This window comes from Genypterus blacodes, unplaced genomic scaffold, assembly GCF_046128005.1.
Source record: "Genypterus blacodes isolate CSIRO-AG114 ecotype Tasmania unplaced genomic scaffold, CSIRO-AGI_Gbla_v1 ptg000036l_1, whole genome shotgun sequence".
Classification (NCBI taxonomy): domain Eukaryota; kingdom Metazoa; phylum Chordata; class Actinopteri; order Ophidiiformes; family Ophidiidae; genus Genypterus; species Genypterus blacodes.
In genome coordinates, this window is record NW_027466849.1 from 255491 (window position 1) to 274508 (window position 19018).

The 19018-nt window shown below is 41.8% G+C and overlaps 1 protein-coding gene across 1 annotated transcript in view; it reads left to right on the forward strand.

The window, feature by feature from the left end:
• The window catches only part of LOC142996105 (CUB and sushi domain-containing protein 1-like), a gene marked incomplete at its 5' end in the record, with an annotated part of 226024 nt that overhangs the window by 196594 nt on the left and 10412 nt on the right, over window positions 1-19018 (forward strand). The window contains 14 exons of the mRNA XM_076146995.1: window positions 1164-1337; window positions 1564-1737; window positions 2834-3022; window positions 4258-4434; window positions 7348-7533; window positions 9919-10095; window positions 10278-10463; window positions 15224-15397; window positions 15486-15552; window positions 15790-15896; window positions 16495-16568; window positions 17750-17861; window positions 18082-18255; window positions 18340-18399. Of these exons, the coding sequence (XP_076003110.1) occupies window positions 1164-1337; window positions 1564-1737; window positions 2834-3022; window positions 4258-4434; window positions 7348-7533; window positions 9919-10095; window positions 10278-10463; window positions 15224-15397; window positions 15486-15552; window positions 15790-15896; window positions 16495-16568; window positions 17750-17861; window positions 18082-18255; window positions 18340-18399 (2031 nt within the window). The remainder of the gene's footprint in view (window positions 1-1163; window positions 1338-1563; window positions 1738-2833; window positions 3023-4257; window positions 4435-7347; window positions 7534-9918; window positions 10096-10277; window positions 10464-15223; window positions 15398-15485; window positions 15553-15789; window positions 15897-16494; window positions 16569-17749; window positions 17862-18081; window positions 18256-18339; window positions 18400-19018) is intronic.

Genomic DNA, 19018 nt, shown 5'->3' on the forward strand with positions numbered 1-19018 from the left:
TGAGTAAAACTCTTCAAATATGTATGATGCACATAAAAAGTAAAATGCAAAAAACAGAGTGAGTCTACTTTTAACTAACATCCTGAATGGAAAGTACAGAGGGCTCAGCTATGCATGGGATTCATATACTCACATTTATAATGCCCATATTTTTCATGTGACAGAGTGAAAAAGGTTTTAAGGTGCTTTATAACCGTCATTAATGAGCGAGATATCCAAGCGAGGTCCAAGGAAGCGAGCAGCAATAAGTGAGACAAACTGTGTAGAAGCCTCAGTAATGAACTCTGACGAATGCCTCGTGCATGCTGTACATTAATGTGATGAATATTTAAAACACGGGCAGGTTTTCTAACTTACATTATGATGCATGGACACTAATACCAACCAATGGGGGTGTTAGACCAGGGTCAGTTAGAAGAAGCATGCATCCCTATTCATCATTTTTTTGACTTGTGTTTCTCTCTCTGACTTAATCCCCATTCAAGATGCGAATGCTGATTTTCATAGAAATAATGTTACTGTCTTCTGATTATTCACATTGTGACACATGATGTCACTCAGAATTGTATCTATTTAATCAGCAGTCTGTTATTTGTCTAAAGAGGGGTCAACTTAATAGATCAGAATTAATGCACCTTCTTGTTGTTTTATTATGCATATTATTGTCTTTATACAATCTCCAAATTGAGGGGAAGAGATTTGCCATTTTCAGTCAAACTTTTGCTGTCACAGAGGAATGGATAAGTCATTGGTGATTAGTCTCTTAAAAAGCAAGAATTATATTGAATCCACACCTGTTTGTGTAGTGTTTGATTTTTAAGGAATCATGTAAGGGAACGGCACTTCCGAGCTGAAATGTGCTGATTTTAATAGACCCTTGGTCCGTCCCTTGTGCTCCCTGCGTGGATATGGATTCGTCAGAGCTGTCTTGTCTTTTAACATTGATTTGCAAATTGCACCACTGATGTCACTCACACTATTCCACAGTTTCAATGCTCAGACAGCTGTTCTGGCAGTCTAAGTAGAGCCAGAGAGCCGGAGATGGTCTTTCTACACCCCACAGTTTCAGATCACTGAGCTAGCACTGATGACTTTAAAGCCCAGGAATCTTGGGAAAGGAATTCAAGTTGTTTCACCTTCTAATCTCTTTTTTCTTATTCCAGCTGGTCACTGCGATTCCCCAGATCCTATAGTCAACGGCCACATTAGTGGAGATGGCTCTGGTTACCGTGACACAGTAGTGTACCAGTGCATGTTGGGATATCGCCTGATCGGCACATCAGTCAGAATCTGCCAGCAGGATCACCGGTGGTCAGGAACAACACCTGTCTGCGTCCGTAAGTATTTGGATCAAACCATATTTGTTGTACTTTAGCAGCAGTATGATTTATTCCTCACTTATTTCACCTAAAAGGAAACACTTATTACATTAAAGTATTTGGGGATTTAAATCACCCCTTCACTTACTCTCATTATACAAGTTGAAACATCACAATTTTGAACGATTATTCTCGCCTGCTTCTGATCCCTTATTGCACTTCTTTAACGCTCACCCTCTCCCAGCGATCACTTGCGGTCACCCTGGCAATCCAGTCAATGGGCGGACCAATGGTAGCGAGTTTAACCTCAATGATGTGGTCAACTTCACCTGCAACAAAGGTTACATCCTGAGTGGCAACGCACGGGCTCAGTGCAGGCTCAATGGACAGTGGAGCAGCCCATTGCCAGTATGCAAAGGTAGGTAACCATAAATGCCTGTCCAGTATGGATGCAAAGGTAGAATGATAGACGGATGCTATACACTTGATGCTGTAAATGCTTAATATATGATAATTCAGTTTCTGTTTTGCAAGAAATTATAATTTAGGTGAGAATGATTTACCACCTGGGTCTTATTTTGGCCATCATATTTGGCTGTTATCTGTATCTTGGGCAGCAGGTTGATGGCCTGAGTTATTTATGAGCATTGTAGCTGATATTCTGTTGTCAACAGAGTGTGAAATGAAAAATTGATAAACTGTAGTGTTGTTAACACACACTTACGAGTGAGCTGTCGCTGTCAGGTGTGTGTGTGTGTGTGTGTGTGTGTGTGTGTGTGTGTGTGTCTGTGTCTGTGTGTGTCTGTGTGTGTCTGTGTTTGCGCACCTTTAAATGCACTGGCAATTTTATACGTGCGCACAGCTGGGGACATGTCCAGAGACACTTTCGTCTCCTCCACTAACCATGTGTGATTGTCTCGCTGCACATCTCCCAAGACTTAGTTTAGTGCAACAGTTCTAATATCCTCTACAAACACACATGTTGTTACGTGGAAGCTCACATGGGTGTTCCATACAGGGGATTCGTTTGCGCTTGCTTGCTCTCCACATCTCCACTGCGGCCTCTTCTTTCAACCTATCTCTCCGTTGCCCTCCCAGCAGCAGCTGCCAATTATGAGACTGAAACTTTCTTTGTTCCCCAAGGGGTGCCAGACACAGATAGAAACACACACATACTTCCATCCATGTTCCCCATGGACTTAAATTTGAGTGAATGTCAGCCTCCCCCATGACACGAAGAGGAGGAATCTGCACTCTTTTTGGATGTATACTGGCATTCATCCAGAGACCAAGCAGAGACCAAAAAAGAACAGAAAACCAAGGAGGGACAAGATCGGGACAAAAATCAATAGAGATTTTTGTCGATTCTCCCATCGTAGCTTAACACAGTGTCATGCTCATGCAAATAAATGTTCTCTTCCCTCAAATAGTGTTATTGATAGTGCTGTGTAGTTGTGTACTGTTTGTCACCATTTGTGTTCTAGTGTTACAGCTGGTTCTGCTCTCTTTTACAGTGGTAAACTGCTCCGACCCGGGCTATGTGGAGAATGGCGTGCGCCAGTCTGGCCTCCGTTACCCAGAGGTCTTCAGTTATGGAGTGACCGTGGCAATCCACTGTAAGCGGGGCTTCTACCTGCTGGGCTCTGCACTCCTCACTTGTCAACACGATGGACGGTGGGATCGACCAACGCCACGCTGCCTTGGTACGGATGAATGGGGAGAAAGTTGAGGACTACAAAGAAATAAGGGTTGGAATATGAAAAGAATGAGGAAGGGAGGAGGAGATTTGTTTTGTTTGGATGTACTAGGTGAACAGTGGCAGTTTTAGTTTATGGAAAAACTAAAACTGTGTGTGTTTGTGTGTGTGTGTGTGTGTGTGTGTGTGTGTGTGTGTGTCTTAGGGCATCAGGAATTATTGGAATTATTGTTAGAGAGCTACTGTGGCGGATAGAAACAGAGATTAAACTGGAGAGCAATAGAGAGAAGATGGCTGATTAAGAAATACTGAGAGTGAAACAGAGACCGGTGGGGGGGTGGGGGGCACGAAACAGTACATTCGAGAAACAAGGTCTTATCTGAGAATTGGGATTAGGGGGTGATGACTGGAGGGCAAGAGGATGGAGTAATACAATTTGGGGGTGAGGGGTGATATCGGAGGAGCAGCTATTTGAGAGCAGTTTCACATCTGTGTCCTGATACCTCTGCTTTGCAAAACGTGCAAAACGTGTTTTCAGAATAGAAGACGTAAAAAACTGGTATAATGTTTTTCTTTTTTTCTGTAGTGGCCGCAGGTGTGACGTGTTACTGCGGAACACTTTTAACTTCCTCTCTGCGCCAGCGAGAGCCAACGACCTCTTGCTGGCTGTTCTAGCTAAGGGGGGCGTAAATTTAACGGGAGGTCGATTTCTGCTATCTCAGTTCATTTCAAATTCAATTCAGGTTATGCTTTGTTGCCAATATGAACTGCGTTATATTCGATGCACCTCCAGAATGTTTTCAGATTACGAAAGAAATAAGAAATGCGGCTGAGTAAGAAAATGTACCGTGTAATGTTTGCATTTATTTATTCATTCATAAATGCCATCAATAATATCTGACTCAATCAGATATATTACTCAGAAGTTGTGTTAATCACAACATCTTGAATTATGTTTTTTGATAGCTTAGAGAGAATGTCTCTTTTTTTCTTGTAGTTCTCTGTCTCCCTCTCGACCCATGTGTGTTGCCTTATGCAGGAGCATCTGGAACTTGTACTTTGATGTGTACAAACACACACACACACACACGTTCACTCACACACCCCCTGTTGGAACCATCCTCTCCCTCTATCTGTCTCCTGCAATAATCCAGCTGTATCTCCTGATGCAGTAGAGTTTGCAAGCCAAAGACTCACACCAAGTAACATCGTCTTCCTCTCATCCTCCCTCTGTCTCTGCAGCCATATCCTGTGGCGACCCTGGTGTACCTCCTAATGCTGTAGTGTCTGGAACCCACAGCAGGACGTGTGGGTCAGTGCTGCAGTACTCCTGTCTACCTGGGGGGGTGCTGGTTGGAAATACAACTCGCCACTGTCAAGAGGACGGCACGTGGAGCGGGACGCCACCTTATTGCACTGGTAAAGACACACTGGCCTGTAGACATTTTGCTCATGAGGTCACAGATCACAGGATTTGTTACACATCATATTTGAGTGGTTAGCGTTTGTTTTACATCTATCTAAATCACAGGACTAAGTCAAATTTACAAAGAATTTGTCTGATTTTGAACTAAATCTGTCCATTAGTGCTTCTCCATATTTACTAAGGAGCCACATTAAGGCTTTGCGCCCATAAAAAGCAACGCAGCTGAACAGGGCATGTTTGGGTTAATGCATAATGTATTTTGTTCATTCTTTATGCATGACCACAAACAAACTGTAATTCAAATACACTGTAGAGCTGATTTATCATTGCTATCATTGGAGAGGAAACCTCTGCTGTTTTATAGCACCTGGCAGACGCAGGTGTAAACTAGGTGGAGCTCATTGAAGACAGGGAGGGAGACAGGAGGACAGAGAGGAAGGTGGAGAGAGATCAGCTTTTATCGTGATCACAGATCACTGTGAAGACACGACAGCAGCAACAATGCAAAAAGTGTACTGTTTTTTTCACTCTCGCCTCTCCCACTGCCCGTTAGTTAGTTTGCATGTTTCCTCATTTCAGCTCAATCCTGCATTACATGGAAAAGGGCAATTTCGAATTTGCCTAAAATCCTCACAGGCTCATATATTGAAATTCCCGGACGTGTTGAGTTTCTTCTGTCTTACTTTTTGGTTGATCTTGCAGCAGAGTAAAATTGAACTCACATGACATGATTGTGTCCTCTGCCGCCTTCCACACGTGTAGTGGAAGCTGATCACTTCAGCTGATCCTGATTAGGAGTATTTCTTTCCAATTACCTGCACTGCAGGTGTGCTGGTTTATATCATGTTAGCGAGCAATGGTTTCGTTACAAAGGCCCCCTAGTTACCCCCTAGTTTTCAGCTTGTAGAATACTTCATACATACAATCTTAATTCAAGATTACATTCAATTTAATGAATTACAAGATAACTTTCAAGAAGTTTACCAACACATTGTAGATATCAGACACACATCAAGCCACAAAGAATACAATACATACAGCCAAATACACTGAGAAATTTAGTGAACTGAGTGGCAAACAATAAAATGCTGAAAATGGTTGGGATCCATCTGTTGTAACAGGGATGTTTTCACTCTCTTTACGAGCTGTGTCATACGGGCACGTCTGGAGAGGAAGTTGTGCTTTTTATTGCTCAAGCATAACATAAAGCATCAGGTCACTTGTAGCTACAAGGGATAAATGACAAGTACAAGTACCTTTATATTTCCATTTTAAAATACCACCACAAACCTTTCAAACCGCCAGTATGTGACTGGATTTAGTTTTTTAGCCAATGCAGACCAACATAGGAAAGAAGACCTGAAGAAAAACAATCTATTTAATCAAATCCAAACCCAACAAGAATGAATAACAAAGCAAAAAGATTTAACATTCAGATCTAATGAGCTTTTTCATCAAATGATTAAGGTCCTGCAAATAGGAACTAAAAAGTACAAAATGTCCTTCAGTTACATCCAGACAAGAAGGAGACTTTCACGTCAGGATGTTTCACACTGAAACGGTATCCATTTCCTTTAGTCCAAAACAAGCATTTCAGGAAATCCAAATTTAGGATGCTGACACACACCTCTGCTGCATTTCCTGCACCCTGGTGATTGGTTTACATCAACGGATGTCAGGGAAGTTTATTTTTACATCCCAATATAATAATGTCCCTCACACAGGAGATATCTCAGATTCACCATTCAGTGGGTAACCTATTAGTGTGTATTCCTCCTTTTGTGCTTTCTTCCTAAGCCTAAGGCTATTGTAAACTGCACAGAGGCACTGGTTTTATTGTTTATTGATCATCTGTGATTATACTTGCTAAATAGGCTATTCATTCTGCCAATCCCAGGTGATTTTTTTTCTGTGCTTTGTTAGGGATGACATAAAGGCAGCAGCCTATAATAAGTTACAGTTTTAATGAATTTTTAACGATCTTATTGTCTTTGCAGAAGAAGATTATGTTTGTTAAATAAATCAATTTGTTACCAATAACAAAACACTTTGACATCCCACGTGAGAAGTGAGCTTTTTAAAAGATGGCAGTGTTTAGTCAAGCAAGCAACAGCTTCAGATGACTGATTTCTTAAAATGGAAGTTAGAAGGTGATTACCAAAAGCTTAATGTGTCATCAGCCATCATGATGAAGGTCATCAAACAACATGAATTAGTGATATGTCTGTTTGCTGGAACAAGTGACTAGGTTCATCTAAGACTATTCAGGAATACCAGTCCTGTGACTTTAGAGAGAAATGTGCACATTGTCTAATGATTATGATATCTATATTTTTTTTTTTTTAACTAAACATGTATATTAAAAAAAAAACGTCTGTCGGTCTGTTATGCTGTTGCATTATAAGTGCTTCACGGCGTTGCTTCCACACACCCGAAACAGCACCTCAACATATCATTTTCAAAGTCAATATAAACTATCTCAACAGATGAAATGTAATAAGCCTACACTGCTGGCCTGAAAATGGAACGCTCAGCAGGGCAGAATCCATCCTGTAGCTGAAGAACCTCATTTAGATGCAAGACGCCACATTTTGAGCTGTAGCCTGTTAAACTCTCAAATCCCCACCGATGGAATTTAAGCTGCCAAAAACTGTGACACGCTCAGTGCTTTTAATGCTCGCACAATCTGGAAAAGCCTCAACGCAAAGCACATTTGAAGTTTGTCTGGGTCTGTGCATATGCGTTTCCTTGCGTATTGAAGGAATTGTGGATTGCCACGGTTATTTCGCCAATGAAGACGAAATAATTTAGCATTTTTGTTGGGGGTGTGTGCATGTGCGTGTGCTTACCTGACTTTCGGTGTACACATGATATGTTACCTTTTCTTTGTCTGTATGTCGCCACAGGTGTAAGTCCAGGAATCTGTGGAGATCCAGGCCTTCCCCCCCACGGTGCCCGTCTGGGAGGGGAAGAATTTAAAACCAAGAGCCTGCTGCGTTTCAGCTGTGAGGCAGGATTCAGTCTGACTGGCTCAGCCGAGAGGACCTGTCTCCACAACGGAACCTGGAGCGGCACTCAGCCCGTCTGTCAAGGTGGGAAGGGCAACTTCTTACTTGATTCATGTTTCAGCGTGAAAATTTTACACCGCTGTGAGATGCAACAAAATTCATCAGACACCTCTACTTCAGTTCACACTTCAAATAGACGACAGACCACCATAATTCTCATGTCTCTTGTCAGCTGCACGAACTTGATTCTGTAGCAATGAATATCAATGCCAGAGAATTTTTCTTGGGCCGTTACAAGAGGCATCCTAATGAAATATATCTTTCTTTTATACAAAATCCTGTATCCTCTTCATGCTGTAAGAACTCGGATATGACAACATTATGCTGTCTGTTCAGCAAATATACATTTTGATAGCAAGTTATCCATGTCTCATCAGGGGTCTATTATAATGTCTCCTGCACCCACAGTACCTTTGGCTGCCGACCCAGATTTTGTGAAATACTGCTGTAAAATTAAATAATAGTGTCATGAAACGTACAAGTGCAAGTTCTCTATAAGACCATAGTGCATTTGTGGCATATGGATTTAATTATTCAGCTTTTTATGGGAAAATAAATCAGCTCAGTCTCCCTCGTTGACCAGTTTAATCTCTTCTGTGGAGAATATCGCAGTGTTTCGCTTCTTGGCTTGCAAGCGAAAGAAAGCAACTAAAGCATCAAAGTTAGTCAAAAGAACATTATGCAGGCAGAGTACAGACTTTAGACACATTGCTTGTGTCATATTCTACTTGGTAATATGCATGATTTATATTTTTATGAGCTTTGGATACTCTGAATTAAGAGGACTAATTAAATTAAGCACAAGTTGTTGTGTTGTAAACTAACTTAAGCTATAGTGTGAATTTGTACTTCTTGCATTTGGCAAAACTCACACATTTATTCAGTATGAAAGCCTAAACGTGTAAATAATGTAGGAATGAAGGGAGTGAGGTGTGTCGCTCCTCACTGTCGCTGTGGTAATAAACTGCATACAAGACAACAGAAGTTTTCAAAGCCACTCTTTAAACCCATGGGGCTTGGGAAATTAAACTTGCTCCCCACAGAGCTGTAAAGACTCTGGGATCTTTTGCTACTGTCTCTGTTACCGGCCTGTTCACAAAACGGTTCCGTAGGCTGGATGAAACATTGCTGACAGCAGCTCTACTCTACTCTGATGCAGAGTGTTAGCGTCAGGTTGAAAGTCGGGGGGTTGTTGCAGTGAATTGAGCGGTTAGGTGAAGGGAGAGGATTTAATTTACGCAAATCTACTTAGATCATTCCTGAGATGTGATTCATACCAGTAATCCTAATAACAATGAGCGAAAAAATAATCATTAAAAATAGGTCAATAGCAATTGTCTTAATGTACCTACATGTATTGTATACACACACACACACCTTAGAGGTATGTTTCTGTGTTTGTGTATTTGCTGATTATTTAAAACCATCTACAGTTTCTCATTAAGCTAATAGTGGTTAAAGGCTGATTCAGAAAGCCTGAGACATATATCACAAACACACAAAGAGGAAGATCTATACGCACTTAGACACACAGTTGCTCATACAACCACGAGACACATAGACAGTATGCAGTATGTAACTCACACACTATCAGTCATGATGTGCTCCACCAGCAGTGCACACTGTCAAACAGGCATGCGGCCGGAGCTTTTAAGGGTTCTAACTAATGAAGCCCATCAATATGTGTTTGTTTGCTAAAGGCTGTCAGCTGTCATGATCTTATTAGTGAAATGTGCTGTGTTTGGTTGCTAATTCCTGCCTGTTCTGTTAAGTTGCCATGCTGTGCCAGCGACTTCAGTTTGATGGATCACTAATTTAGATCAGTGTGCGTTCTCATATCCTCCCTGACATCTCCCCGCCCAGCAAAGACTCAGAAAACAGGGATGGGTAAAGATCTGAGCATCTTACTTGCCAGCATAACTGCATCTTGACAGTGACACATTATGAGGCTGCTAGACTAACATGTAAGATAACTGGACAGTACAGAAGACTACAATCTTTAGTACAGAGCAAACAGCTATTAAAGGAACCCTGGTGTGTAAATAACCTCACACATGCAATCCACAACAAATGATAACAAAGCATTGTAAATGTTCTCCCAGAGACAACTGCCTGTGCTGTCTACGACCATCACTAAGTCACTGTTGGGGGTGTCTTACTGTCAAAATGTTACATAAATTGTTTTCATAAGCTCTCTCAGCCTCTTACTGTGGAATACTGTGCCTCTGCCACTCACTGCTGGGGGTGAAAACAATAACAACCTTTTGTTATTAATCAGCCCTTCTACCACAAGAACACATTTAATGTAGTAGAATAGTTTTCCAGCAGAATCCAGTGATGGAATTAGTCCCCACTACAGCCTTACTTAAAGTATCATCATGACCCAGTTGCTGTTTTCTTCATTTCCAGCCGTTTCCTGCGGTAACCCCGGCACCCCAGCCAATGGTAGAATTGTCCTCAGCGACGGCATCACCTTTGGCAATTCAGTCGCTTATACATGCTGGGACGGGTTCAAAACATCCGGCCTGACCACCCGGCACTGCACTACAAATGGGACATGGACAGGACAACCCCCAGATTGCACCGGTAGGATAGAATCTTTGTTATCATGGCATTATTGACTCCATTACTTAATTAGTAGTACACTTGAACGAAACATTGTAATGCAGTATATAGGGAAAGTAGTTACAGTATGTTGGTAGGTTTGTTGTTGTGTAGGAGACTTTAAGTTTTGTATGTTACTGACAGTTCAAATACTTCTCTTTCAGTGATCAATTGCGGAGACCCGGGACCAATCGCCAATGGGATCTATTTAGGAAGCGAGTTTACTTTCAACTTCACCGTCACCTACCACTGTAACCCTGGTCACCTGAAGGAACCATCTGGACCTGGAAGAAACACTTTGCTCTGCACCAAAGATGGAACCTGGAACCAAACCAAACCAAGCTGTAAAGGTAAAAGGAGAAACACCCTTTTGCAACTTCTGATGATCATATCGTCCAACATTTATAAGCGTACTGCACATAACATACTGACGCTCACCTAAGGTCGTTTTCATTGTAAAATGTGAACCAACTCAATACATCATCTGAAAAGGCGCTCCAGGCGAGGAGACGACTAAGCATAGTTATCGATCTCAACGCCACACAACTGAAGCAGATTAAAACTTTAAGGCCAAACTGAAATTTCACATTGGCCTGATGACAGCAGAGGGTTATGTTGGAGCTTAATTCCCCAAATCCCTCTACGAGTTTCTCATAAAACACACAAAAGAGAAAGTAAACAGAATGCTTTAAAATAAAATGAGTCCGAGTTTTACAACTGCGCATATTTAGAGTTAAGACTATGATTCTCAACAACAGCAAAAGGGTACGCTTCCTGAGATCCACCCTGCCGTTTCTTCCCACAAAAAGAAAATCTCCTGCTGGCTCCTGCAGTTGCTAAGCCTTTGAACTGAGATGAAAAAAACACAGAGAGAAAGCAGACACAGGGTCTACTGGAAGAGAAATGGAGGGAGATGCAGAGAGAGGAAACAAAGAAGTGGCAGATAATGTCGGGGATATGGCATGAGGAAATTGAAATGAGACTGAAAGGGGGCAGAATGAGAGAGGAAGACGGCTTCTTTTCTTCTTTGCCCTTCTTTTCTCCTCACTTTGCCCTTATTTCTTCCGCCTCTGTAGGTTCCACATTTCCGTGTTCACATTTTTCTGTTCATTTCCCCTTTGTCCCCCTGTGTTCTCCCACTTCAAACAATTCACAGGGTTTCATTTGATCCGATTTTCCTTCAAACACATATACGCATACACACACACACACAATCATACAAGTGAAGGAGCCATAGGTGAAACGAGGTGAAATGAATGAAGCAAAAGAGAGCTTGGAAGGATGGAGGAAAGTGGAGGAAGGAAGGAGGAAGGAATGAGAGATGAGAATGGAAAAGCATAGTCAGAGTTATATAGAGCTGGAGAAACAAAGAAAATGGGGGAGCGGTAAAAGGAAAAGTCGAGTGGAGGCAAATGAAAATGAGAAAGAACATGATGGAGCATCATCGGCGGCTGCAACGAGAAAGTGACAGCGGAGGGAGCGTGAGAGTGGAAGCTACTGATGGGAGAAACAACAAGGCAAATCGATAACTGCCCCCAAACCGGTAAACACACTGTGAGGAAAGGGATTATGCCCATAAAGTGTATTGGCTTGGGTGAACTGCGCCGAGAGAGAGATATGCTGAAACGAGGAGGGGAGGAGAGCGGGACAGACAGGCAGTAATGGTGTGAGAAGGAGACAGAGGACCCGGCGAAACGGTGGAGAGAAAGAGACGGAGGAGGGAGGGAAGGAGGGAGGCAGGGGATGACAATGGAAAAGGCGAGACAAAAAAGAACAGAAGGAGGATGGAGAGGACGTGAGAGGAAAGAAGAAAGTGCGGCGAGCAAAAGGAAGGAGTGAGTGATTGAGGTGACAGAGGGAAGCAGAGGTGCATAAGCAAGTGCTGATGAGAGTCGCCCCTCCAGACTCTCTGCATGCCAGCCCAGTCTATTCACAACATGGAGGAGAAGCCAATGAGCAAAAAAGAAAGCTGCAGTTGCAGACACTGCAAAGTGTCCTTTGGGCCTCAGAGACCTGCAGACATATTGGTCTGGAATATTAACTGTTGAAGTCATTGTTCTATTTTTAGATGTCTGGAGTTTGATCCTTGACCAAGTTGTTTTAGGAGGTCGAAAACATTTAATTATTCATTTGAGTCCCCATTAGCTGTGAGCAAGCCAGCAGCTATTGTTCCATGACTGATTCAGAATAGAAGGGCAAACTTAATGGATATAGGATTTGGCATCATCGTGTGTGCAGGTGTGTTGATTTTTAATAGGAACGCAAACAAACAAAGCACGGGCCGCAGAACAGGCAAACGTGACAGAAAAATTAAAATCTGGAAGGATGACTTCAGGGAGATGCGAGGCTTCTTCGGGACGCAGGAGTCACACAAAGCCAGAATTAGCCGACAGATTTGTTTTTCCAGCAAGCGCCGGCTGTTGCCTAGAAACGCCATTGTTGCAACCCGAAGCTGTTTTGTACTCCAAAACAATTTTTCGTTAATTGCACTTTGATTCTGCCTCCAAAAGCCTGTTCACAAAAAAAGCAACAGAGGAACAGAGAAGAGGTTGAGAAGAGATGACGAGCAAAAAGTGTGAATTTAAGAGAGACTTACAGAAAGAGACACACACTCCAAAGACAGGACAATGTCCGTATGGTGTATGTATGTTGAAAGGCTTCTGCATGCGTGCTTGTCTGCCTTTCTTCCTGTGTTTGCTTCTGTGCAATGTGTATCTTCAGCAGACTGAACCAAGCGTGAAACCATCTGTCTCCTGCTTAGATGAGAATTACACTGACTTTATTAGATGTTTGAAGCTACGCAGATGGCCGTCATTATCTGAGGGAGTGAGACGCATGCACATTCAAGCACGCACACACAGATGTTTATCAATGTGTTTATGAAGTTGAATGCACATACATATTCATGCACGCATGTACACGCTGAGCACACACACTCGCACACAGAGCACACAGATGTAGAGGGCTATCAAAATCTTGTCAAGCTGGTGGAACACTGTCGTGCTCATATCAACATCTAAAAGATTTGAATGATGACTAGGATTCCTGTTTCGAGTCTAAAAGAAGCCAGTTAACATTGTAGAAGAGATGTATTTCCGCATGAGATGGTTTAATCTGCAGGGCCATCTGATATGGGACAGCACAGACAGATGACAAAGTAAAGCAATATGTCGTAGTAAGGCCTCCACAAGCTTCTGGAATGTGTGTTTCTCTGCTGGAATGATGGATAAATAACTTTCATACTCATCAGCCAAGTAGAAATTGTGTATTTTGGTTTTCTCTTCCAGCATATCTAATATACCCCTAACCATCAGAGGCAGTGCAAAATCCCAAAGGCCTTTTTAGAGACTTAGAGGCCATATGCTGACTTTGGTTGTTTTTGCTTAAGGAACTTGCATATGGTGACCCTGGTCATCTGTTCCGTTAAGAGAGCAAACACCCATATGGCAACCACGGCTCCCTTTGAGAGCTGCTTATTATACTGCAGCTATCTTATTATAATCCTTTTACCTTGGAATACTGAGCATTTGCTTTTTGATTCATTGGAAGCTGCAGAGAGGCAGCATGGTGGTTCAACATAGCAATCCTGTTGATTGTAACTCAATAGTTCAATGTTTCTTTTGTAGATTCTGCTAACACATTATCTAGTACATCCTGCTTCAAATGCAAATCTCCTAGATTTCATGCCTCATAATTATCCTTCAATCTGTGTGTCTGATCCCTCTAATATTCACAAAATTACTTTTCTAATTTGTTTTAGAGATTGTCTTCTCATACTTTTCTTTTTTACTTCACTTTTTTCTTGTGCAGCAACTTTTCTTCACTGTGATTTTAATAATGTCAAGCTAGATGTCATGAATCAGAATAGCTGGCCTACTGCCTCACACTTAATTATTTTGTATCGTAAAGTTTTATGCAAAATAACTAAAACTGAAAATATCTCTATGCATCCGGCACAATGAGTTCTAATTTCCATAGATTTGTGGCACTACAGATCATTGCCTGTTGCTGGCACACAACAGCAGTGCCTGGTAGACACAAAGTCCATCACAAGCTTAACACAGAGAAAAACACTTATGGGCCTGCCACAAATTACCATCATTTTTCACCTAAACATAGTATTTAATGACACTGAGCAGTTGAGCTGCGCTTATCTGAAAGGACTGCTGCTAATAAGGACCTGGTGCTGGCTGGTACAGAATGTGTTTTATAGTGTACAAAACTCTTGTGCTACTGAGCCTGAAACACTGTTTGAAGACATTATTTTGGAACTGCATTCTCCTTTTAGTTAAATGCCGGAGAAACAGGTAAGTAATTGAAATAAAAAAACATCCTGAGATTGTGAAACATGGATGTGTTGGGTGTGAGTCCCTTTGTCAAGTGAGGCCTCACTTGACATGATTATTGCTGTGAACATAACAAAAAAGAATTCAACGCTTAAGCATGTGATTGACTGCCTCAATCATTACATCCCAGACCTGAGCTGCAGTGAGCTGCAAAATGCCTGGAATAAGATAATTCAAGCAGAAAGCAGCTGCGAACAGGGACGCGCTGAGAGACATAAATTGTATGAAAAATAATATTGCATTGTGGGTGTTTCAGCCTGTGTTTGTTGGTTCAGAACGAGTGTGCATCCGTGCATCTCTTAATTTGCTGTGATATGATTTGCTGCTGCCATTTAAGCGCCTTCGCCGCCACATAACTGTTATTGACGTGTTGATAAGAATGTTAAGTGCTGTAATCTCTCACTGCCTCTCTCTTCCTCCCTCGCTCCCTCCCTCGCCCAATAAGAGCCGTCAAACGAGCGATGATAAAGCAGTGTCAACAGCCATTTGTATGAATTTCCTTTTTCTCTTCCTCAATACTTTGTAGGCATATGTAGGAACACCCTAAAACGCACATCATGCCTCGTGAGCATTTTGTGGTGCTGCTTTTTGCTTTTCTACTGTCAAATGCCACCCCTTGATGGAGTGCCACAGTAAAAAATGCAAGGAGGGGAAAAGGACCAGGGCCGTGACTCATGACCCTACCATGAAGCAACAGTGTGAAGCTCTGAACCACCATTTTGCATAGATTAGCGCTCTCATCTGCGTGTGTGTTTGTGTTCTAGTGATCCAGTGCGGGACCCCACCCCAGGTACATCACGGGAAAGTAGAGGGAACGGACCATTCCTGGGGATCCAGCGTTAGCTACAGCTGTTTTCACGGCTACCAGCTGTCCAGTCCCGCTGTTGTCACCTGCGAGGGGAATGGGACGTGGACAGGAGATATACCACAGTGTCTACGTCAGTTAACTGTCTCAGCCGGCTATAAACCACAACTTACAAACTGATACATGCAAGAGTACTTATTTTGTCTGCTGTGTGTTTCCAGCTTTCCTGTGTGGTGATCCAGGCTCTCCTGGAGGCGGATTCAGAGAGGGGAACATCTTCTCCTACAGGTTAGCTGTTAGTTGTATTTACTGCCACTGCCATGTTCTCTTTATGTCAAAAAAACACAAAACCTTCGGATCTATAGGTGTAATAGTATCATTTAAGAGTTAAATCCATATGCTTGATATTGCTTTGTTGACTTAAGTTATTAGTAGTTCTGTTAAGCTTAACATTAAAAGTTTATTGTAGCTCAATATCTTTTCATTGTTTCATCACTTGTTTTTGTTTATTTGATTGCTAAAAAGGTCAGAGGTCAGGTACTTCTGCCACACCCCCTATGTGCTCGTAGGCTCTGCTGCCAGAGTCTGTGAGGCTGATGGCATTTGGAGTGGACAGCAGCCAGCTTGTATAGGTAATGAAGATAAACTACCTACAATGCACATAAAAAGTCAAAACACAAAAACATTGGGATGTCTTACATGGGACTAAATGATGCATATTTGTTTTAAATGATGTCACTTCTTTAATTTAATTCTAAGTACTCTAGTCACTCAAGCAGAGGTAGAAGGTTAAGAAGAACATTTGCAGCACTGGTTTCTTTACTTCGTTATATAACTCCACACGCATTATATATATGTTTAACCTTGCTACATTTACTTGCCTATAGCTACTATCGCCGTCACAGGTTAAGTGTATACATAACATGCCTTAAGAATATATGTTACACTACACTGTTAAACTACATTTGTAATGGAAAAACCTCTCTTCTAAAATATTAAAAGTACTGCTGACTACTATCATTTAATTTTTAATATTTTATGGCAACAGTGGTTGCTCCTAAAGACTCAGCCACATCTTTTATAACAATTATGAGCACTGTTGCCGTTTATTTAAGAATTATGAGCCCTGTAAAATTGCGTCTTTGCTTCCTATCAGTGAGATTTAGCACAGTGTTAAAGATTTGACAGGGTATACTATACTACTGTGTGTGTGTGTGTGTGTGTGTGCAGATCCAGCCTTCAACAGCTGCCGTGACCCAGGAACTCCAGCCTATGGTATTCCTGTCATCGCTCAGGGCTTTCAGGTCAGACATTAAATGTATACCCTGTATCACTTTGATATACTGTTTCTCTGGATATACTGTATACTATAAACTAAACTAATACCGATTTAAAAATGAAGATTTTCTGTTCCAGGCTATGTGAAGCACAAATAACAGCCTCAGTTTTGTCTGCATTACGCTTCAGGAATCCATTAGCCATCAAATCCTTGATAAAATTTAATTAATTGTGTACATCCAGCAACTTACCAAGCAGTCCTGGGAAGCTTAATAAGCTCTGGGACGTTGGCATACGGGAAGCTCTCAGTTGAGTTGCATTCTAAAAACTGTGATGAGTTTCGAAAGAATTCACTTTAGTACAATTGATTTACGAGCAGTCTGTGTTTACAAAAGCTCAGAAAATCGAGTCCAACCTGAGCCGTGTCCTGAACTTGGAGTATCTGCTCCTTCCCTCAGGTAAACACTACACAGTCCCAAAATGCAAGAGTAATCGTTTCAAACAGTCATTTGTGCCAACCTCAATCATTACCCTAAACAGTCGGCCCTAAGCTAATGTGCAATAACAAAGAACTGATCTGGTCGTGAACAAGGCAAATGTTGCGGCAGTTAATGAGGTGTGAAATATGGTTTTATCTGGTTGTATTGATTTTACACTTATTTATTTACCACATTTTAATGGGTGTGACTCAAAATATTATGAATTGTTTTTACATGTCTTATAAACTGTTGTATTCTCCGGTTCCTACGTTTATTGTATTTTGACTATATGTACGTACTGCATATGGCTGAGTGGGATGTGTGCAATTGTGTCAATGCTGCTAAGCTAAGGCCAAGGACAATTTCCCTAAGGGTACAATTAAGTACATCCTCTCCTATCCTAAGCTATCCGGACTTGGTCAAAACTGGAGGTATAACTTAATGTCACTAGCTTAGCAGTTACATGAGATACCCTTCAAAATGCTACTGAGCTTCCAGTACGGACTCTTGCGATACAGATACAAACAGCATTTGAAAAGCTTCTGTAAGAAAGGTATGAGGATCACCAACCCGAGCTGATCAGATGATAACCACCCATAGCGACTGACAGCGTCCAGCAGGAGGACATAGCGTTCTACTGCATCACCATGCATGAAGATGTCATTAGATTATGGAATCTGATAGTGGAAACAGTAATCACAATTTAACCCTGTGCTTTTGTTGTGCAGGTTGGCAGTAAGATTTCCTTCAAGTGCCGTAAAAACTACCACATACTTGGTTCCACCACAAGAACGTGCCTAGAAAATCTAACATGGAGTGGAACGCAACCTGAGTGCATCGGTAAGAAGATCCCTACTCGTCCTAATATTATTATTTGATTGATAGTTCAGTTGATTCACTTGCTCTGCTTTATTACCAGTGTGATTTACATTGATGTTTGTGTTGTTGTTGTTGTTGTTATTTTCTATGGACTTATTTTGCTGTTGGACACAGAGTCTCCTCTTTTGAGTTTAATGGGTGAATGTCAGTCTTACCCATTTGTCTCTTGACCGTCTTGCAGCCCATTCATGCAGACAGCCGGAGACTCCCAGTAACGTAGATGTTCGATCTTTGGACCTTCCCACGTTGGGGTACACGCTGATCTACACCTGCCAGGGTGGTTTCTATCTGGCTGGGGGGTCGGAGCACAGAACATGCAGGAGTGATGGGAGATGGTCAGGAAAACCACCACTGTGTAAAGGTGAAAACACTGCTTTTAAATTGAGCTGTTCACTAACCCAAACTCTAACCGTGTCTAATCCCGTATATCCTAAAATAGCTACAGATTATCACCCTGATATTATTGCTGTGCCCTTGATAGTCAGCCTCAGGCACACCGGTAATGCCAGAGTGATAATTTTTACGGCATACTTAATCTTATCTAGTCACAAAGGCGAGGAGAGGATGACCATCAATACTGTGATATATAACGTGGAAACAGTGAGGTTTTCTTGGTAGCTACCAGCGGTTTTTTGCTTTGTTTTTATGCGACTGTGCCTCTGGAGCCCCAGATGCAACACATGCCAACAAACAACAGATAGATCATCATCTATCTATCTTAATACTGCTCCCTGTTTTCTCACATTTTTTGTCAATCCTCTTGTCGCTTAAATGTGATGAGAAGGGGGTGTTATAACAAAGTGCAGCGTCCCCAGTGACTACTATTGCATGTCATCGCATGCCTTTCTCTATATCTCTTCACTATCGTCAATGAGGACTCTGAAAAATGCTCCTTAATTGCCCTTGTAATGAAATTCAAAATGTGCATTCTGTAAGGGTAAAATACCTTTATGCTGCTTTAGAAGAGGACAAAATTAGCTGAACACGGAAGCCAAGCAAATCAGTCAGATCTTTCGGATTGCTTTTCTTCTTTCTGTGATTTCACTGACATTAAGTGGCTGAATAGGTACAATTACAAGTCACACAAAGTGATTGAACAAGGACGCAGCAGACACTGC